This window comes from Coregonus clupeaformis, chromosome 39, assembly GCF_020615455.1.
Source record: "Coregonus clupeaformis isolate EN_2021a chromosome 39, ASM2061545v1, whole genome shotgun sequence".
Classification (NCBI taxonomy): domain Eukaryota; kingdom Metazoa; phylum Chordata; class Actinopteri; order Salmoniformes; family Salmonidae; genus Coregonus; species Coregonus clupeaformis.
This window is the reverse complement of record NC_059230.1, coordinates 942,022-963,193: the sequence shown is the minus strand read 5'-3', so window position 1 is coordinate 963,193 and position 21,172 is coordinate 942,022. Positions and strand designations below refer to the sequence as shown.

General features: G+C 44.4%; 1 protein-coding gene across 2 annotated transcripts in view; it reads left to right on the top strand.

The window, feature by feature from the left end:
- LOC121554153 (histidine N-acetyltransferase) overlaps positions 1 to 21,172 on the top strand; it is a 33,022-nt gene that overhangs the window by 6,246 nt on the left and 5,604 nt on the right. Inside the window, exons 2-4 of one of the 2 annotated variants that reach the window (XM_041867617.2) lie at positions 19,492 to 19,715; positions 20,283 to 20,507; positions 20,825 to 21,094. In XM_041867617.2, the coding sequence (XP_041723551.1) occupies positions 19,500 to 19,715; positions 20,283 to 20,507; positions 20,825 to 21,094 (711 nt within the window). In that variant the 5' untranslated portion in view covers positions 19,492 to 19,499. Of the gene's footprint in view, positions 1 to 6,854; positions 7,232 to 19,491; positions 19,716 to 20,282; positions 20,508 to 20,824; positions 21,095 to 21,172 lie in introns of those variants that run through there. The other variant, XR_005997647.1, reaches the window with a different exon arrangement.

The following is a 21,172-nucleotide window of genomic DNA, read 5'->3' as shown; positions in this document are numbered from 1 at the left end:
TAGCCCATCAAGGTAATCAACAGGACGCTGAGGTACATGCTGATGCCGCAGACGTAGTGCAGGAACTTACACACTCCCTCTCCGAACTCCCAGACTCTGCCCATGAAGAGCTGGTGAATGAAGAAGGGAGCGGAGAGCAGCACGAGTGCGTCAGCAGCCGCTAGCTGGAGGATGAGGAGGGACGTGATGGAATGGCGATTCAGGCGGAATAGTATGGTCCAAACCACAAGGAGGTTTCCGGGGAGACCCATGGCTATAGCAACCAGGAGAAAGGAGATTTCAACATAATAAGGGATGGATGGGTTTGGAGCGGATGAGTTGGTAGAGAAGTAGCTGGTGTTATTCCATGCTGTGGTTTCCATCCTGAGAGTTGGAAGCGAGAAAGAGAGAGCGAGACAGACAGACAGACAGACAGGTAAATAAAGTGGTGAGGAAATACAGGATTTTGTCATCGAAACAGAGGAAGTTGCTTGAAACACGTTGTTTAGCAACCCGGTATCACAGATTATTGTGAAATGTATTTGTGTGCAGTACACCATTTTTTAAGAGAATTTCAATCACAGATAAAGACAGTAGGTTACTTAAGACAGAAACGAAAGGAGGGAGGTTGGTATGTATAACGTGAAGGAATACATTTCACAACAGTATAACGTGAACGTCTAGCAACCCAAAGGTTACGTGATCGAATCTCATCACAGACAACTTTTACATTTTAGGTAATTTTGCAACTTTGCAACTACTTACTACTTTTTAGCTACTTTGCAACTACTTAGCGTGTTAGCTAACCCTTCCCCTAACCCTAACCTGAACCTTTTAACCTAACCTTAACCCTAACCTTAACCCTTTAACAACTTAGCTATCATGTTACCTGACCCCAACCCCTAACCTTAACCCCTAACCCTAACCTTAACACCTAGCCTAGCTAACGTTAGCCACCTAGCTAGCCTAGCTAACATTACCTACAACACATGCGTTATGAAAAAATTAAATTGTGTAACACACACGAAAAAGTGGACTTTTTCTTTTTGTGTACCTGTCATGAATTTTGAATAAGTAATTTGTGTCTGTTTCACAATAAGCTGTGATAGTGTGTTTGCATACACTTATGCAAAATAACATTGAAATTAATCAATATGCATAAAGAAACATCAGCGACACACAATCCATGCTGTTAAATACCTTAAAACTTCAAAGTCCCATTCTACAACATTTTAAGCATTCTAAAAATACAAGATATAATTCATAAAAATGCTTCGAATAATGTATCTCTTCAGCGTCCCATTTGTGTGTAATATTGGACACACACAGACACTGTAATATTATTATTATTATCGTTGTATGTTTTATTTGTGTGACTGTCCTTGTCTATCAGTGTATCAGTGTTTTGTTCCTTGCCAGGAAGAATAGCTGCTGCTTCTGCAAAAGCTAATGGGGATCCGAATAAACCAAACACGCAAGTGTCTTCACTAACATTTTCAAACTGTCCCTGACCCAGTCTGTAATACCTACATGTTTCAAGCAGACCACCATAGTCCCTGTTCCCAAGAACGCCAAGGTAACCTGTCTAAATGACTATCGCCCTGTATCACTCACATCTGTAACCATGAAATGCTTTGAAAGGCTGGTCATGGCTCACATCAACACCATCATCCCAGACACCCTGGACCCACTCCAATTTGCATACAGCTCCAACAGATCCACAGATGACGCAATCTCTATTGCACTCCACACTGCCCTTTCCCACCTGGACAAAAGGAACACCTACGTGAGAATGCTGTTCATTGATTACAGCTCAGCGTTCAACACCATAGTGCCCTCCAAGCTCATCACTAAGCAAAGGACCCTGGGACTAAACACCTCCCTCTGCAACTGGGTCCTGGACTTCCTGACGGGACGCCCCCATGTGGTGAAGGTAGGCAACAACACATCCGCCACGCTGACCTTCAACACAGGGGCCCCTCAGGGGTACGGCCTAGTCCCCTCCTGTACTCCCTGTTCACCCACGACTGCGTGGCCGCGCACGACTCCAACACCATCATTAAGTTTGCCGACAACACAACGGTGGTAGGCCTGATCACCGACGACGATGAGACAGCCTACAGGGAGGTCAGAGACATGGCAGTGTGGTGCCAGGACAACACATGTCAGCAAGACAAAGGAGATGATCGTGGACTACAGGAAACGGAGGGCAGAGCACGCCCCCATTCACATCGATGGGGCTGTAGTGGAGCGGGTTGAGATCTTCAAGTTCCTCGGTGTCCACATCACTAAGGATCTATCATGGCCCACACACACCAACACATTCGTGAAGAGGGCACGACAATGCCTCTTCCCCCTCAGGAGGCTGAAAAGATTTGGCATGTGCCCTCAAAAAGTTATACAGCTGCACCATTGAGAGCATCTTGACTGGCTGCATCACCGCTTGGTATGGCTAGGGCTGTCTGTAATCCAGTCACGAATCATGAAGGCAGTCAAATTCCATGTGACCATTTAGTCACGGTAACTAGGCTACTCCAAGCTCTGATGCTGCTGATGGTCATTAGTAGCCTACCAAACTTGCTAACTGCCTGGTACTCAGCACTCTATTGTCCCTCTAATCAATCTGACATCAATGCAAATGTAATCGAAAATCTAATCAAACACTTCATGAGAGCCCATGACCTCATGTTGCACAACATTTCTTTAGGCTATTAAAAAGAAGAGGATCACATCAGCTTTCTATAGTCTGGGCCTTCTATATTTATATATATCTCTTTACAACAAGAGTATAGCCTACCTGGCTGGCATGAAAATGAACCACGGGAACTAAAGCAGGAAGCACCAGTGACTCAGTTAATAAAAAAGTGGTCAGATGATGCAGATGCTAAGCTACAGGACTGTTTTGCTAGCACAGATTGGATTAGGAGATGGCGCTGGAGAAGATGGCTGCCGTTTTACAGCCCTCTAACCAATTGTACTATTATGTGTGTTCTTTCGCGTTATTTGTAATTTATTCCGTACATAATGTTTCTGCCATCGTCTCTTATGACCAAAAAGAGCTTCTGGATATCAGGACAGCGATTACTCACCTCGTATTGGACAAATATTTTTTCTTCAACGAGTCAGACGCGAAGGATATCCGACAAGGCCCAAATCCCTGTCATTCGCAGGAGAAAGAGACGGAGATATCGTGGACGTAGGTCAGGGTGCCTTGTAAGGATCCAACGGCGAGCGAGTAAACTGCCTCTTCCATCAATCCTATTAGCCAATGTTCAATCATTTGAAAATAAATTAGATGACCTACGATTAAGGTTATCCTACCAACGGGACATTAAAAACTGTAATATCTTATGTTTCGCCAAGTAGTGGCTGAACGACGACATGGACAACATACAGCTGACGGGATATACGCTACATCGGCAGGATAGAACGGCTGACTCCGGTAAGACTAGGGGTGGCGGTCTGTGTATATTTGTAAACTTCAGCTGGTGCACAAAATCAAATACTAAGGAAGTCTCAAGGTTTTGCTCGCCTAAGAAAGAGTATCTTATGATAAGCTGTAGACCACACTATTTACCAAAAGAGTTTTCATCTATATTTTTCATAGCTGTCTATTTACCACCACAAACCAATTCTGGCATTAAGATTGCACTCAATGAGCTGTATAAGGCCATAAGTAAACAGGAAAACGCTCATCCAGAGGCAGCGCTCCTAGTGGCTGGGACTTTAATGCAGGGAAACTTAAATTCCTTCTACCTAATTTCTACCAGCATGTTAAATGTGCAACCAGAGGAAAAAAATACTCTAGACCACCTTTACTCCACACACAGAGACGCATACAAAGCTCTCCCTCGCCCTCCATTTGGCAAATCTGACCATAATTCTATCCTCCTGATTCCTGCTTATAAGCAAAAACTAAAGCAGGAAGCACCAGTGACTTGGTTAATAAAAAAGTGGTCAGATGACGCAGATGCTAAGCTACAGGACTGTTTTGCTAGAACAGACTGGAACATGTTCTGGGATTCTTCAAATAGCATTGAGGAGTACACCACATCAGTCACTGGCTTTATCAATAAGTGTATCGATGACGTCGTCCCCACAGTGACCGTACGTACATACCCCAACCAGAAGCCATGGATTACAGGCAACATCGCACTGAGCTAAAGGGTAGAGCTGCCGCTTTCAAGGAGCAGGACTCTAACCCGGACGCTTATAAGAAATCCCGCTATGCCCTCCGACGAACCATCAAACAGGCAAAGAGTCAATACAGGACTAAGATTGAATCGTACTACACTGGCTCTGACGCTCGTCGGATGTGGCAGGGCTTGAAAACTATTACAGACTACAAAGAGAAGCACAGCCGCAAGCTGCCCAGTGACACAAGCCTACCGGACGAGCTAAACAACTTCTATGCTCGCTTCGAGGAAAGCAACACTGAAGCATGCATGAGAGCACCAGCTGTTCCGGATGACTATGTGATCACGCTCTCCGTAGCCGATGTGAGTAAGACTTTTAAGCAGGTCAACATTCACAAGGCCGCAGGGCCAGACGGATTACCAGGACGTGTACTCCGAGCATGTGCTGACCAACTGGCAAGTGTCTTCACTGACATTTTCAACATGTCCCTGACTGAGTCTGTAATACCTACATGTTTCAAGCAGACCACCATAGTCTCCGTGCCCAAGGACACTAAGATAACCTGCCTAAATGACTACTGACCCGTAGCACTGACGTCTGTAGCCATGAAGTGCTTTGAAAGGCTGGTCATGGCTCACATCAACACCATTATCCCATTATCCCATTATCCCAGAAACCCTAGACCCACTCCAATTTGCATACCGCCCCAACAGATCCACAGATGATGCAATCTCTATTGCACTCCACACTGCCCTTTCCCCCCTGGACAAGAGGAACACCTACATGAGAATGCTATTCCTTGACTACAGCTCAGAGTTCAACACCATAGTGCACTCAAAGCTCATCACTAAGCTAAGGATCCTGGGACTAATCACCTCCCTCTGCAACTGGATCCTGGACTTCCTGACGGGCCGCCCCCAGGTGGTAAGGGTAGGTAACAACACATCTGCCATGCTGATCCTCAAAAAGGGGGCCCATCAGGGGTGCGTGCTCAGTCCCCTCCTGTACACCCTGTTCACCTGACTGCATGGCCAGGCACGACTCTAACACCATCATTAAGTTTGCCGACGTCACAACAGTGGTAGGCCTGATCACCGACAACGATGAGACAGCCTACAGGGAGGAGGTCAGAGACCTGGGCGTGTGGTGCCAGGAGAACAACCTCTCCCTCAACGTGACCAAGACAAAGGAGATGATTTTGGACTACAGGAAAAAAAAGAGGACTGAGCACGCCCCCATTCTCATCGACGGGGCTGTAGTTGAACAGGTTGAGAGCTTCAAGTTCCTTGGTGTCCACCAACGAACTATCATGGTCCAAACACATCAAGACAGTCGTGAATAGGGCACGACAAAGCCTATTCCCCCTCAGGAGACTGATAAGATTTGGCATGGGTCCTCAGATCCTCAAAAAGTTAACAGCTGCACCATCGAGAGCATCCTGACTGGTTGCATCACCGCCTGGTATGGCAACTGCTCGGCCTCCGACCGCAAGGCACTACAGAGGGTAGTGCGTATGGCCCAGTACATCACTGGGGCCAAGCTTCCTGCCATCCAGGACCTCTATACCAGGCGGTGTCAGAGGAAGGCCCTCAAAATTGTCAAAGACTCCAGCCACCCTAGTCATAGACTGTTCTCTCTGCTACCGCATGGCAAGCGGTACCGGAGCGCCAAGTCTAGGTCCAAAAGACTTCTCAACAGCTTCTACCCCAAGCCATAAGACTCCTGAACAGCTAATCATGGCTACTCGGACTATTTGCACTGCCCCCCCACCCCATCTTTTTACGCTGCTCTTACTCTGTTAATTATTTATGCATAGTCACTTTAACTATACCCACATGTACATATTACCTCAACTACCTCAACTACCTCAACTAGCCGGTGCCCCCGCACATTGATTCTGCACCGGTCGTTGTTGTCGTTGTTGTCGTTGTTTTATTTTACTTTTTTATTGAATAATAAATGCATTGTTGGTTAAGGTCTGTAAGTAAGCATTTCACGGTAATGTCTACACCTGTTGTATTCGGCACATGTGGAAAATACAATTTGATTTGATTTGAAATGTGTCCTCCATTTGCTATTTAAGTGTATAGATTACATATATTTTTTTCACTTGCCCCTGTTTCGAGACAGGTGCATGATAATGGTCCATTCTAAATCAAATCAAATTTCACACGTATATTATTTAGTATATATAAAGACAAGATTAAATCAATAATATTCTGATGGGTGACAATAGAAGCCTATCACTTGTGAATGATGCCCATCTTTTGTGCAGTAAGGCAAGAAACAGCGCATTCCTTTTTTTTGCAACTTTTTCAAGTCATAGTCTCACCTCATGTAATGTAGGCCATAGGCCATATATGTTTTGATAAGGTTTGTATCACAAATAACTTCTTAAAATGAAGCACATTCTTCCGCTTTACAACCGGTGTAGAGCCTAACTGCCATACTTAGGCGGCGCGTGAGTTTTAAGTTTGGGGAAGATAATTTTCACCATAGAAATGCACCTTTGTAATAAATCATTACATGCATAATCACATTTGCAGTCACTTTTGAGAACAGCGTTTTTCCCGCTAATTGCATTTTGGAACATTCACACTTATAGCCTATGTGAGAGTTCAGTGACCAGCCGGAGGAAGACGACAGGACAGTACCCTCCTCAGGGGATAGGTACTCAGTGTAAAGCCAATTAGCACACAGCTGGGCTCACTAATTGCTTTGTGTCTTCCTCTATATAGGTGTGCCAGGAGAGGAGCTGGGGGAGGATTGGGAGGAGAGACGGGGACCTGGGAGGACATTGTATTGGCCTACCTCAGTGAAAGCTTCTTCGTCTGGGGCACCTTGTCTCTCTGTTAACCAAGGCATCCTATAGATAGAGAGAAGCGTTCCGCCTGTAACTAAAATGTGTAGATGAAAGTCTAAAGACAGGAGTAGCCGTTTCTTGTTTTGCTTTCCCTTTTTGGGCCACGGCCTTCTGGTCAACGGCTTAGTTTATGTTTATTTTGTTGTTACGCTGTTTTTCAGCGTTGGACGTTACCCTGTATTGGAATTATTTTGTTGGGCGAAAGAAAACCCGTTCAGTAACAATACAAAAGTAAAGGAACCAAAACCTGAACACTGCCTCTGGTCTGTTCATTTCATGCCTCCTGATCCGTTCACACCTACTGCATTGCTGAGCTTTGCTGAGCTTATAATGTGAAGAAATAGCCTAATAGTTTATCAACATTTTAAGCTAAACGTTCTGACCTGTTGCATCAGCCTCATTGCTTTTAAATATGTTTTTGTTGGTAGTGGTTGTATTAATTTGAGATCTATCGCATCCCACAACTGTCCCAGACTATGTTTGGAATATTTATTTCTCGCACAGAAGGTCAACTTTTGTACTATGGGGGATAGTAGATTGACATAGGCTAGTGCTTTTGCACAGTTGCGTCCCCGATGTGTCTGTCTTCACTTGTAGTCTGTGAGAAGGACCCAAGATGCCTGTGAGAAGGACCCGATCACATGACTGGCATTGGCTAATATGAATTGAGATATCTGAGAGAGCCATGTGAGTGAGAGGTGTTTCGGAGCGCGCAGCTCGGAGAAGGGAATTATAATTATTATGTTCAGCCCAAGAGCACAATGGCCACTTACCGCAAAAGGCATGGATTTTCAAGTGCTTGTCAAATTGTGAATGAGAGACTGATGAAATGTGTGCAGCCTGCACAAGAAACAAAGCAGAGCTCATGCCTTTCAAATCATCATTAGAGTCTCATCATGCAGCCTTAGAATGTTTTAAAAATCAAAACATATAACCCAACATTTGTATCAAAACTAAAGTTACATAAATACTGTAACTCTAAATTAAGCATATAGGAGGACCTGTTTCTTTGTTAACCACTCAACACTCTATTTTATTCAGTCAATTGTATTATTTATACTATAAAATAATGCCTTGGAATTCTAAGCAAATCTTGTCTGCTAAATGAACTAGTGTAGCCCACAGCCATATGGCATAGCCAGATCAGGGCCTAACATAAGGACAACTCAGGGTATGCTATTCTGTTCTTCTGAAATAGACTACATTTTCTTCATATCATGTTTCTTTAGACCTGTCTAAAATAAATAATGGATTTATTGTGATGTTGTAGGCTATGTTAAATGGATTTATTAGACTTTTTAAAATGTAGATGTTCTAAAGGTCCGCATCAGTGGCTTGTAGGCTATGCATGAAAGCCAAGAGATGCTAAATGTGTTTATGTTAATTGTGGTAAATTACCGTGTGTCTAGCAGTTATTTGCTTGACAAATTTCATGACTGCCACAGCCCTAGGTATTGCAACTGCTTGGCATCTGACCGCAAAGCGCTACAGATTGTAGTGTGGAAAGCCCAGTACATCACTGGGGCCGACCTCCCTGCCATCCAGGACCTCTATACCAGGCGGTGTCAGAGGAAGGTCATAGACTGTTCTCTCTGCTACCGCACGGCAAGCGGTACCAATGAACAAGTCTGAAAATAACAGGACCCTGAACAGCTTCTACCCCCAAGCCATAAGACTGCTAAATAGTTAGTTAAATAGTTAACCAAATAGCTACCAGGACTATCTGCGTTGACCCGTTTTGCACTAACATTTTTGACTCATCACATACGCTGCTGTTACTGTTTCCTATTCTCCATGTACAGTTTAAGTCAGAAGTTTACATACACTTAGGTTGGAGTCATTAAAACTCGTTTTTAAACCACACATTTCTTGTTAACAAACTATAGTTTTGGCAAGTCAGTTAGGACATCTACTTTGTGCATGACACAAGTAATTTTTCCAACAATTGTTTACAGACAGATTATTTCACTTATAATTCACTGTATCACAATTCCAGTGGGTCAGAAGTTTACATACACTAAGTTGACTGTGCCTTTAAACAGCTTGGAAAATTCCAGAAAATGATGTCATGGCTTTAGAAGCTTCTGATAGGCTAATTGACATCATTTGAGTCAATTGGAGGTGTACCTGTGGATATATTTCAAGGCCTACCTTCAAACTCAGTGCCTCTTTTCTTGACATCATGGGAAAATCAAAAGAAATCAGCCAAGACCTCAAAAAAAAAAATCTGGTTCATCCTTGGGAGCAATTTCCAAACGCCTGAAGGTACCTCGTTCATCTGTACAAACAATAGTCTTCAAGTATAAACACCATGGGACCACGCAGCCATCATACCGCTCAGGAAGGTGACCCATTCTGTCTCCTAGAGATGAACGTACTTTGGTGCGAAAAGTGAAAATCAATCCCAGAACAACAGCAAAGGACCTTGTGAAGATGCTGGAGGAAACAGGTACAAAAGTATCTATATTCACAGTGAAACGAGTCCTATATCGACATAACCTGAAACGCCGCTCAGCAAGGAAGAAGCCGCTGCTCCAAAACCGCCATAAAAAAGCCAGACTACGGTTTGCAACTGCACATGGGGACAAAGATCGTACTTTTTGGAGAAATGTAATCTGGTCTGATTAAACAAAAATAGAACTGTTTGGCCATAATGACCATCGTTATGTTTGGAGGAAAAGGGGGGGAGCTTGTGTCACGATCGTCTACCAATGAGGAGGACCAAGGCGCAGCGTTGAATGCGAGCATTTTATTTTATCAAGATGATCACACGATCAAAATAACAAAAACGAAACGTGACGTCCCTGGTTACATAAACCAACAAACACGGAACAAGAAACCACAACACAAAGTGAAAAGACCGATAGTTAAATATGGCTCCCAATCAGAGACAACCAGCTGACACTCGTTGCCTCTGATTGGGAGTCACTCAGGCCAACATAGATATACCAACATAGACTTACACACCCTGGCTCAACATAACATAGTCCCCAGAGCCAGGGCGTGACAGTACCCCCCCCCAAAGGCGCGGACTCCGACCGCGCCAAACAACCACAACAGGGGAGGGACCGGGTGGGCACTCCGCCTCGGCGGCGGATCCGGCTCCGGACATGACCCAGGCACGGGTTGTGCTGGACTGACGACGCGCACCCCTGGCTTGGTGCGTGGAGGAGGAACGGGCCTTACCAGGCTGACGACGCGCACCACCGACTTGGTGCGGAGAGCAGGAACGGGCCGGACAGGGCTGACGAAACGCACCACAGACTTGGTGCGGGGAGCAGGAATGAGCCGGACCGGGCTGACGACGCGCACCACTGACTTGGTGCGGGGAGCTTGGATGGGCCGGACTGGGCTGGCGACGCGCACCACAGACTTGGTGGGAGTGGCGGGAACAGGCCGGCCCGTACTGGGAACACACACCACTGGCCCTACGTGGGGATCAGGAACAGGCCGGACCGGACTGGCAACACACGCCAGTACCTCTCGCCGTGCCTCTACAACCTCCCCTCCCCCTGGTGACCAGTGACTCCCGTAACCTGGCGGCCTCCTCTGCCAACCCGCTGGACCGCTCTATCGCGGCCTCCTGCTGCCCCGACGTCGTGAGCCCCCCCCTAAAAATTTTCTGGGGGTCTCTCCTCCCCGTGGGCCAGGCCTCCATCGTTCTCGCCAGACTCTCACCCCACTGCTCCAAAGTCCAACCTCTCTCCTCTTCTCTTGGCTTGGCCCAGTCGAGACTCCTACTCCACTGCTCCCAAGTCCACCCTCTCTGCTCCTCACTAGGCTGCTTGGTCCAGTTCTGGTGGTTTCTTCTGTCACGATCATCTACCAATGAGGAGGACCAAGGCGCAGCGTTGAATGCGAGCATTTTATTTTATCAAGATGATCACACGATCAAAATAACAAAAACGAAACGTGACGTCCCTGGTTACATAAACCAACAAACACGGAACAAGAAACCACAACACAAAGTGAAAAGACCGATAGTTAAATATGGCTCCCAATCAGAGACAACCAGCTGACACTCGTTGCCTCTGATTGGGAGTCACTCAGGCCAACATAGATATACCAACATAGACTTACACACCCTGGCTCAACATAACATAGTCCCCAGAGCCAGGGCGTGACAGCTTGCAAGCCGAAGAACACCATCCCAACTCTGAAGCACGGGGGTGGCAGCATCATGCTGTGGGGGTGCTTTGTTGCAGGAGGGGCTGGTGCACTTCACAAAATAGATGGCATCATGAGGAAGGAAAATGATGTGGATATATTGAAGCAACATCTCAAGACAGTCAGGAAGTTAAAGCTTGGTCGCAAATGGGTCTTCCAAATGGACAATGACCCCAAGCATACTTCCAAAGTTGTGGCAAAATGGCTTAAGGACAACAAAGTCAAGGTATTGGAGTGGCCATCACAAAGCCCTGACCTCAATCCTATAGAAAATTTGTGGGCAGAACTGAAAAGGCGTGTGCGAGCAAGGAGGCCTACAAACCTGACTCAGTTACACCAGTTCTGTTAGGAGGAATGGGCCAAAATTCACCCAATTTATTGTGGGAAGCTTGTGGAAGGCTACCCGAAACGTTTGACCCAAGTTAAACAATTTAAAGGCAATGCTAGCAAATACTAATTGAGTGTATGTAAACTTCTGACCCACTGGGAATGTGATGAAAGAAATAAAAGCAGAAAATAAATCATTATTTCTACTATTATTCTGACATTTCACATTCTTAAAATAAAGTGGTGATGCTAACTGACCTAAGACAGGGAATTTTTACTAGGATTAAATGTCAGGAATTATGAAAAACAGAGTTTAAATGTATTTGGCTAAGGTGTATGTAAACTTCCAACTTCAACTGTATATAGTACACTACTTTTGATCAGAGCCTATGGGCCCTCAGAACCTATGGGCCCTCAGAGCCTATGGGGCCTGTCCAAAAGTAGTGCACTAAATAGGGAATAATTGGGATGCAGACATCAATTTGAAGTCTTGACACATCTGTTGCCGTGTCCCCTTCAATTATGTAAAGGGATAACAGACAGTAGTGTTCTAATCTCTGTCAAAACCTCTGTGTTTATTACAGGACAGTGTGTGTGTGTGTGTGTGTGTGTGTGTGTGTGTGTAGTCAGAGCATCACAACAGTGTGACATCAGCACAGTAATACTAAATCCTCCCCTTTGCTGTCCTCTGCTGACATCATGTGACTACTAGTCTGTTTCACTGCTGTATCAAAGGAAGAGAGAAACAATTTCAGGGCAGATGGGATTATATTCTGTTCTATTACATTCTGTTGATATATTACAGTATACAGTATGTGGTTTGAGCATATCACCCGCTGCCTCTTTGTACACTACGTTGCCTGCCTACTGTCCAAAATTGTTAAAGGATATCATGTACTGTATGTTTCAATAGGGAATGATCATTATCGAGGCCACAGTCATAAACATAGTTTGAGTTTGACGCATCCATAACTCCTGTTACCAATAGAACTTCAACTCCTATCTGTAACACTGATGCTATGACAAAAGGAGGAACTGCAGAAAACAACCTTCACTCTTAGAATTAGTGGTGACTCAAGGAACCCTGGATATCCTCATGGAACACCTGGAGTTCCTCAAGGAACCCCTGGAGTTCCTCAAGGAACCATTGCTATTCAATGGTTCATATTTGCTCATTCGGTTAGTTGAGGGGTTCTTGGAGGAACCTTTAATGTTTCAATGTATAAAAACTGGAGGTGTGGCTTAGTAGGGGCGTGGCTTGCCTACCATGCAACCGTGAGCAAGAACATCATCCAGAAACAACCTTTGTACCGCTCAACAGTGAGCAAGAACATCATCTAGAAACAACTTTTGTACTGCCCAACATTGAGCAAGAACATCATCCAGAAACAACCTTTGTACCGCCCAACAGTGAGCAAGAACATCCATAGCCGCGGGAAGTAGGGGTGCTGTAACAGCACCCCCTGAAAAATCGGTATAAAATAGTTTTAATAATAAAAGTAGGTATTATTGTACTGGGCCTTTACTAGTCCTGTATTAGCGGAACGATAGCACCCACACCCCCAAACTACTTCTCGCGGCTATGAGAACATCATGCAGAAACAACCCCACTGTCCTCTCTTCTCCTCTATCCCCCATCATGCTCCTCTGATGGTATTTCCTTACTGGATAGGTTTACCTGAGGAGGAATTGACTTTCTCATGTGGTATTACATTTCACTGAGGTTAACAGAGGGAAAACAAGTGAAGGTTTAACCAAGGGTCGTAGACAGCGGTGTGTGTGTGTGTATGGTTGATTGATTAGAAGGGCACTGCTGAGAGGTAGATGTGTATTGGTGTGATGCTAAAGGTATGTGGCACTTAGTGATTCGATGTGTGTGTATGTGTGTGTGTGTGTGTGTGTGTGTGTGTGTGTGTGTGTGTGTGTGTATGTGTGTGTGTGTGTGTGTGTGTGTGAGACACAGGCACTGCCCCCCATCCCCTTCTCCCTCCTGTGTGTGTACGGCACCCAATGACGTATATAAACCTTGGGTTGCTGATGCTATGTAATGGCCATTGAGAGGCATTTTAAACACCGGTCGGCCATATTGGTACTCCCCAGTAGGAGTAGTCCTCCATAGTAATGAATGGAATTCTACAGTACTTCAATTAAATGTTTCAAGAACAAAATTACATGTATTTAAGTATTTTCTGTTGTAGTGGGGACAGGAATATTAGTACTCTCCCAAAAACTATTTGTAAGGAAAATGTATTTATATATATATATATATATATATATTTTATGTTTATCTCACATAATATAGTTTAGAAGTATGCATTAAGGTGTCTGTAATAGAATAAAGAGATGTAGACATTAATAAATGCATTTATATAGCTTCCAAAAGAGAGAGAGAGAGGGAGAGAGAGAGAGAGAGAGAGAGAGAGAGAGAGAGAGAGAGAGAGAGAGAGAGAGAGAGAGAGAGAGAGAGAGAGAGAGAGAGAGAGTGTGTTGGGGACAGTGTTTTCTCTGTCTCAGGCAGGCGTCCGGCCTCTCTCCCCCTCCCTCCTTGCCGCCCCCTCTCCAGCCCATCTCCCATTGACAGATTATCAGAAATGTCTGGCCCTGCTTCACTGCTTCAGCTAGAAGCCTCATTCCCCCTGGGGCCAACTAACAATAACTGTCCATGCGTGGGTGGGGCTGAGAACACACACACAGATGGAGTCAGAGATACACACATACAGTGGTGCAAGTTCTCCCACTTAAAAAGATGAGAGAGGCCTGTAATTTTCCTCATAGGTACACGTCAACTATGACAGACAAAATGAGAAAAAAAAATCCAGAAAATCACATTGAAGGATTTTTTATGAATTTATTTGCAAATGATGGTGGAAAATACGTATTTGGTCAATAACAAAAGTTTCTCAATACTTTGTTATATACCCTTTGTTGGCAATGACACAGGTCAAACGTTTTCTGTAAGTCTTCACAAGGTTTTCACACACTGTTGCTGGTATTTTGGCCCATTCCTCCATGCAGATCTCCTCTAGAGCAGTGATGTTTTGGGGCTGTCGCTGGGCAACACAGACTTTCAACTCCCTCCAAATATTTTCTATGGGGTTGAGATCTGGAGACTGGCTAGGCCACTCCAGGACCTTGAAATGCTTCTTACGAAGCCACTCCTTTGTTGCCCGGGCAGTGTGTTTGGGATCATTGTCATGCTAAAAAAACCAGCCACGTTTTCATCTTCAATGCCCTTACTGATGGAAGGAGGTTTTCACTCAAAATCTCATGATACATGGCCCCATTCATTCTTTCCTTTACACGGATCAGTCGTCCTGGTCCCTTTGCAGAAAAACAGCCCCAAAGCATGATGTTTCCACCCCCATGCTTCATAGTAGGTATGGTGTTCTTTGGATGCAACTCAGCATTCTTTGTCCTCCAAACACGACGAGTTGGGTTTTTACCAAAAAGTTATATTTTGGTTTCATCTGACCATATGACATTCTCCCAATCCTCTTCTGGATCATCCAAATGCACTCTAGCAAACTTCAGACGGGCCTGGACATGTACTGTCTTAAGCAGGGGGACACGTCTAGCACTGCAGGATTTGGAGTCCCTGGCGGCGTAGTGTGTTACTGATGGTAGGCTTTGTTACTTTGGTCCCAGCTCTCTCGCAGGTCATTCACTAGGTCCCCCGTGTGGTTCTGGGATTTTTGCTCACCGTTCTTGTGATCATTTTGACCCACGGGGTGAGATCTTCGCGTGGAGCCCCAGATCGAGGGAGATTATCAGTGGTCTTGTATGTCTTCCATTTCCTACTAATTGCTCCCCACAGTTGATTTCTTCAAACCAAGATGCTTACCTATTGCAGATTCAGTCTTCCCAGCCTGGTGCAGGTCTGCAATTTTGTTTCTGGTGTCCTTTGACAGCTCTTTGGTCTTGGCCATAGTGGAGTTTGGAGTGTGACTGTTTGAGGTTGTGGACAGGTATCTTTTATACTGATAACAAGTTCAAACAGGTGCCATTAATACAGGTAACCAGTGGAGGACAGAGGAGCCTCTTAAAGAAGAAGTTACAGGTCTGTGAGAGCTAGAAATCTTGCTTGTTTGTAGGTGACCAAATACTTATTTTCCACCATAATTTGCTAATAAATTCATTAAAAATCCTACAATGTGATTTTCTGGATTTTTTTTCCTCAATTTGTCTGTCATAGTTGACGTGCACCTATAATTAAAATTACAGGCCTCTCTCATCTTTTTAAGTGGGAGAACTTGCACAATTGGTGGCTGACTAAATACTTTTTTTCCCCACTGTATTACACATGGACGGAGACACACTCACACACAAACACGCACGCACACACACACACAAACAGTCTTTAACCGCCCAAGCATCTCTGCACCTTTCTGGAATCCCATTCCAACGACCTGAGCCCTCCTCTCCTCTCGCCCGTCTCGCCCCATTCTTTCCCAAGCCTGGAAAGATGTGTTAGTTTTCCGAGCGAGCCAGTGTTTTCCAAGGAATCCAAAGAGGTTACCAAAGGGATTAGGGGGGTAGGAGGTTGGTAGAGCGGGGTGGGAGGGGGACGGATGCCAGTCGCCTCATTCCGTGCCACATGCAAACTGGACGGGCAAAGTGACCTGGCATCCTGACAATGACCAGACCAGAAACCACACTAGTGCCGTCTGTGTGGTTAGGGGTCGTGTTATCTGTGTGGTTAGGGGTCGTGTTGTCTGTGCGGTTAGGGGTCGTGTTGTCTGTGCGGTTAGGGGTTGTGTTGTCTGTGTGGTTAGAGGTCATGCTGTCTGTATTTTTCCTGACCAAGACCCACCATGGTCAAAACACTGGGATGTGGTAGCAAGTTAAAATGTCTACATTCTTAGAAACAAAGGTGCTATCTAGAACCCATTTGGTTGCTGGTAGAACCCTTTTGGGTTCCATGTAGGAACCTTTCCACAGAGGGTTCTACATGGAACCCAAAAGGGTTCTATGTGGAACCAAAAAGGGTTCTCCCTGGAACATAAAGGGTTATCCTATGGAACAGCCGAAGAACCCGTTTGGAACCCTTTTTTCTAAGAGTGTATGTCTTCCCTGACCAATACACAATACACTGTGGCTGAAGTGTTGTGAAGCTACTTACTCTGTCTGACCAATACCCATTGATGTAAAAGTTGACCCATTGATGTGAATTACTGGGATGTGGTTGAAATGTTGTGAACCTTAAAGAACCGAGGCATCTAAACAGTGTTGTCGTGACGTGACTTGCATTAATGTGATGACTGTTATTTATCAAATCAATTAACTATGTTTAATTGTTACTCAATTAAATTAATAATGTAACAATTAACTCATTAGGAATTTGGGGCACCACGGAAGAAGTTGTTTAACGAGTTACCATCTCCCGAATTAAACTCTTAGAAGATATATATGTATGTATATATATATATATATATGTTATATATCAATAACAGTCACTTACCAATCATTACATCATCAGTCTCATTCTGAACGTCACATAATCCTTGAACCTGCAAGAACCCTAACCTTATTGATGAATCAGCAATACACAAATTGGCTCAATTATTTACTACAAATGAACTAAATAATACCACAGAATACATAAACACACACACACACTGTATAGGTTATTGATTACTAACGTAATACAATGAAAACAGGTCCCTAGTGGACTAACAACAGCATGACTGCTTGGTTAGGGGAAGGAGGGGTCAATAGAAAGAGAGTGAAAGGGAGAGACAAAGATATTCAACTTATCGTTGTTACATTTGGAAACCACCGCTCGTTCGGATAACAAATGCAATGCATATTTACGCGTAGCTGTCCTTGATCGTCTTCTCTCTGTTGAACCACTTTCTCAAAAAGGGTTTGAGTGTCCACCACACTTCGGTGAGACTCGGCTTGTCTTCGAATGGAGTGTTCGTTAGAATAGATACTTCAGATGTACCAACGACTGTCTGAGATGGGATTGTCCTTCCCAACTCGTGTCTTTAGGGAAAGTTCTAGTCTACTTTACATGCCAGCTGCAGACTGTTAACGCTACGGTCTAGTGAGTTCCTTCTTCTTGTGTAGAGATTGAGAGTTTCAGAGTTTCTCACCATTTCAAACGTGTGGACTAACGTCTTACGTTTCCTGGTCTTTCTGGTTCAAAGTTCGAACCATTCTAAACGTGCAGTCGCCACTCTCATGTTTTCTGGTCTAAATGTACATTTCGTTACCAAGGCTTTTATCCTCAGGTAAAAAGGGGGAGTTCCATCACGCAGACACAATGTCTGTGTTCCCTTGGTTACTGACTGGGCAAACGTTCTAATGAGAAAACAATTATCTCATTAGAAGGCTAAACTCATATTGCTATCTTAACCAAAATACTCTCATACTTAGTCATATATTTTATATAACATTTAACTTGACAAGTAGAATATGTACACTTTCCGAGTTACAATTAGTTCTTGATACCATCCTTAATGATATCACAAAATAATAAACAATATGACATGATTATTCTTTAGATCCCCACTGACCATTCCAAATAATGTTCCAATGTCCACTTTTATTGACGTAAAAGTTTTGGTGGCAAAAAGTCTTTGGAACAAAGAACATCTCAGTCTTCCCATACTAGAGACCAAAAGGAGTCCTTTTCTGCAAACTATTTATGACCGGGTGTTAAGTCATAAAACCGTCCCAACTTCCCCCTCCCCTCTCCAGGACTCTAATGGGTAAACTTAAGACCACTAAAGTTCATATTCAGTTTGGAGTGATTAATACAATGTTTAGCATATTTATATGTTTTCTCTTTCTGTAATACACATGATATCCAGGGTTGTATTTGTGACACACAAGGTGCAGGCGGGTTAATGGTCAGTAGACTTGATGCTGAATGTTATGCCTCATTCTCATATCTGTTGATAGTGATTGACACCAGACTGGAGGTACAAGGACAGAGGACACACAGATTATTCACTGTTATACATATTGTATTGATGACATTCAACACTGTCAAAAGTGAATAATCAGTGTGTCCTCTGTGCTTATACCTCCAGTCTAGCGTCAATCACTATCAACAGATAGTCTACTACTGACCATCAACCCGCACCTTGAGCGTCACAAATACAACACTGGAAATCATGAGTACGGATGTAGGATCTTAATTTGAGCCAGTTTGCTACAGCAGGAAAATAATCCTGCAGCAACAGGAAATGTGAATTATTATGTCTGCGTGTACACAGGCAGCCCAATTCTGATCTTTTGCCCAGTTATTTGCAAAAGAGCTGATCTGATTAGTCAAAAGACCAATTAGTGGAAAAATATCAGAATTGGGTTGCCTGTGTAAATGCAGCCTAAGTGGATTATAATTCATAGACATTTTTTGTAGGGGTTGATTAAAACAATTGGAATGGAAAATCACGTCGAAAATGTCTAAATGGAAATTACAAACTTCAGAAGCCTTTTAAAACCTCAAATACACTACAAGTTTTAAATTTCCTGCATTGCAGATCTCCTGCATCAGGGTGATCAAATTAAGATCCTACATTTATAGGCCTATTACATAAAGCAACAATATATACATTTGCTAAACATTGTGTTAATCACTCTAAACTGAATATGAACTTTAGTGACCTTACATTTCTTTACCTATAATATCTACCTTTACCAGATTAATTGAATGAGATCATATTCTCATTTACAGCAGATAAGGATGTGCAATCCTATCCATTTGCTTTATACTCCTACTCTTGGTCCCTAATAGAAATGTTGCACTCTCTCTCTACCTTTATCTTTCTCTCTCTTCCTCATCTCTCTCTTTATATCAATCTATCTCCCTCTCACGCTACTCTCTCCCTCGTTCCTACCTTCTCTCTACCCCATCTCTTCATCGATCTATCACTCTCTCTTGCCTTTTTCCACCTTTCTCTCTCACTCCCTTTCTCTCCTTCCTCTTCTTCTTCCCTTCCTTCTCCAACCTTTTTCCTCTCCTCCATCCCCACTTTCTCTCTCCTCTCCTCCCTCCTCCTCCCTCCCAGCTGTAAGGATGAAGATTGAGAACAGCCTGCCCCGCCCCCAGCTCCCCGAGTCTCCGCCCCAGACAGGCCTCCAGTTCACCGTGGCGACGGAGGAGGACTTTGATGAGATCATGGCCATGAGCCAAGACATCTACGGAGGGCTGGACTACCTGCCGACCCGCTACACCGCCTGGCTGTCCGAGAGCAACCGCACCGTCATACTGGCCCGCAAGCAGGGCAAAGTGGTGAGAAAAGGTTATAAAGTGTGTCATAAACCTGTTATAGCATGTTTATAAGGGTTCTATTAAGGTGTTATAAGAGTGTTATGAACACTAACAGGCCTGGCTGTCCAAGAGCAACCGCACCGTCATACTGGCACGCAAGCAGGGCAAAGTGGTGAGAAATGGTGCTATAAATGTGTTATAGCATGTTTATAAAGGCTGGTACAAGGGCTGTATTAGAAACTACCAGTATCTGCTACACTGCCTGGCTGTCCGAGACCAACCCGCCGCCACACTACTGGTTTGCACGTAAGCAGGGCAAAGTGGTGTGAGAAGGTGTGACAAGAGCATTACAAGGGTGTTACCATAGAAATATAATCCATGTTAGAAATGTCCTAAAGGAACCATGGAGGCGAGAAATGCCCTACTTTGGAACCATTGAGAGTTCTATTACCTAGAAATAACCATGAGAAAATGACAAGAAAATGACTCACAAAAATTTATATATTCAGTTATTCATAATCTCCCTTTGTTTTTCTCTTCCCCTCTGCTTTATCCCTCTCTTCTTCTTCTTCGTCCCCCCCCCCCCAGATTGCCCTGGAGTCGGTGTGTGTGATAGATGACGGTGACACCATGCTGGTGGAGGGGTTACGTGTGGCCCCCCAGGAGAGGGGGAAGGGCGTGGCAGGGGTGCTGCTGAGGTTCTGCTCTCAGCTGGTCAAGTCCAAGTGGCCTGAGGTGAAGGTGACCAGGCTGACCCGCGACGACCAGCTGGGGCCCAAGGACTTCCAGAAGTACCGCCTCATCACCAAACAGGTAGGTATTGGTTGATTGGTTAATTGCTTGGTTGATTGGTACCATATGTCAAGTCTTTCCAAGTTGTCCGTTTTGTTTTCGAGTTATTTCTATAGTCGTTATATTTGTGACTAGACTCAGACTTGAATCAAGCCATTGTAACTCAAATCTACTTTTGCAATTTACAAATAATTGTCAGGGAAGCATGTTTTACCAAAATTACAGATTGAACTTTTTACAATGCATCAGTATGTGATCAATTTGATTCACGGTCTATTAACCAACCATACAACCATCTGTTTACCCTATGTCATTTCACCACTGCCTCGCTCCCTAAGGGCATCCTGCTGGTTCGCTTCAATGCTGAAGATCTCAAGCTCCGGCTCTCCGAACTGGGGCCGGTTGTGACCCTCCCCACCTACTCCGAGGGTACCCCCCAGGATTCTGACACCCCTCTGGTTCCCCCGGTCCTTCTGGACCTCAACGAGGCCCACCAGATGTTCCTCAACGAGGCCCTGATGTCCAACGTGCTCCCTAACGCTACCATCGTCCAGGACTGGCAGCCGTTCAAGCCCGTGCCCAGCAACATGGTCATTCTTCTCAAGAAGGTAAGATAATAATCACAGGAGGATCACTTTCAGAAAACGTTGTGTTTTTAATCATCGATGATTTTAAAAAAATGTATT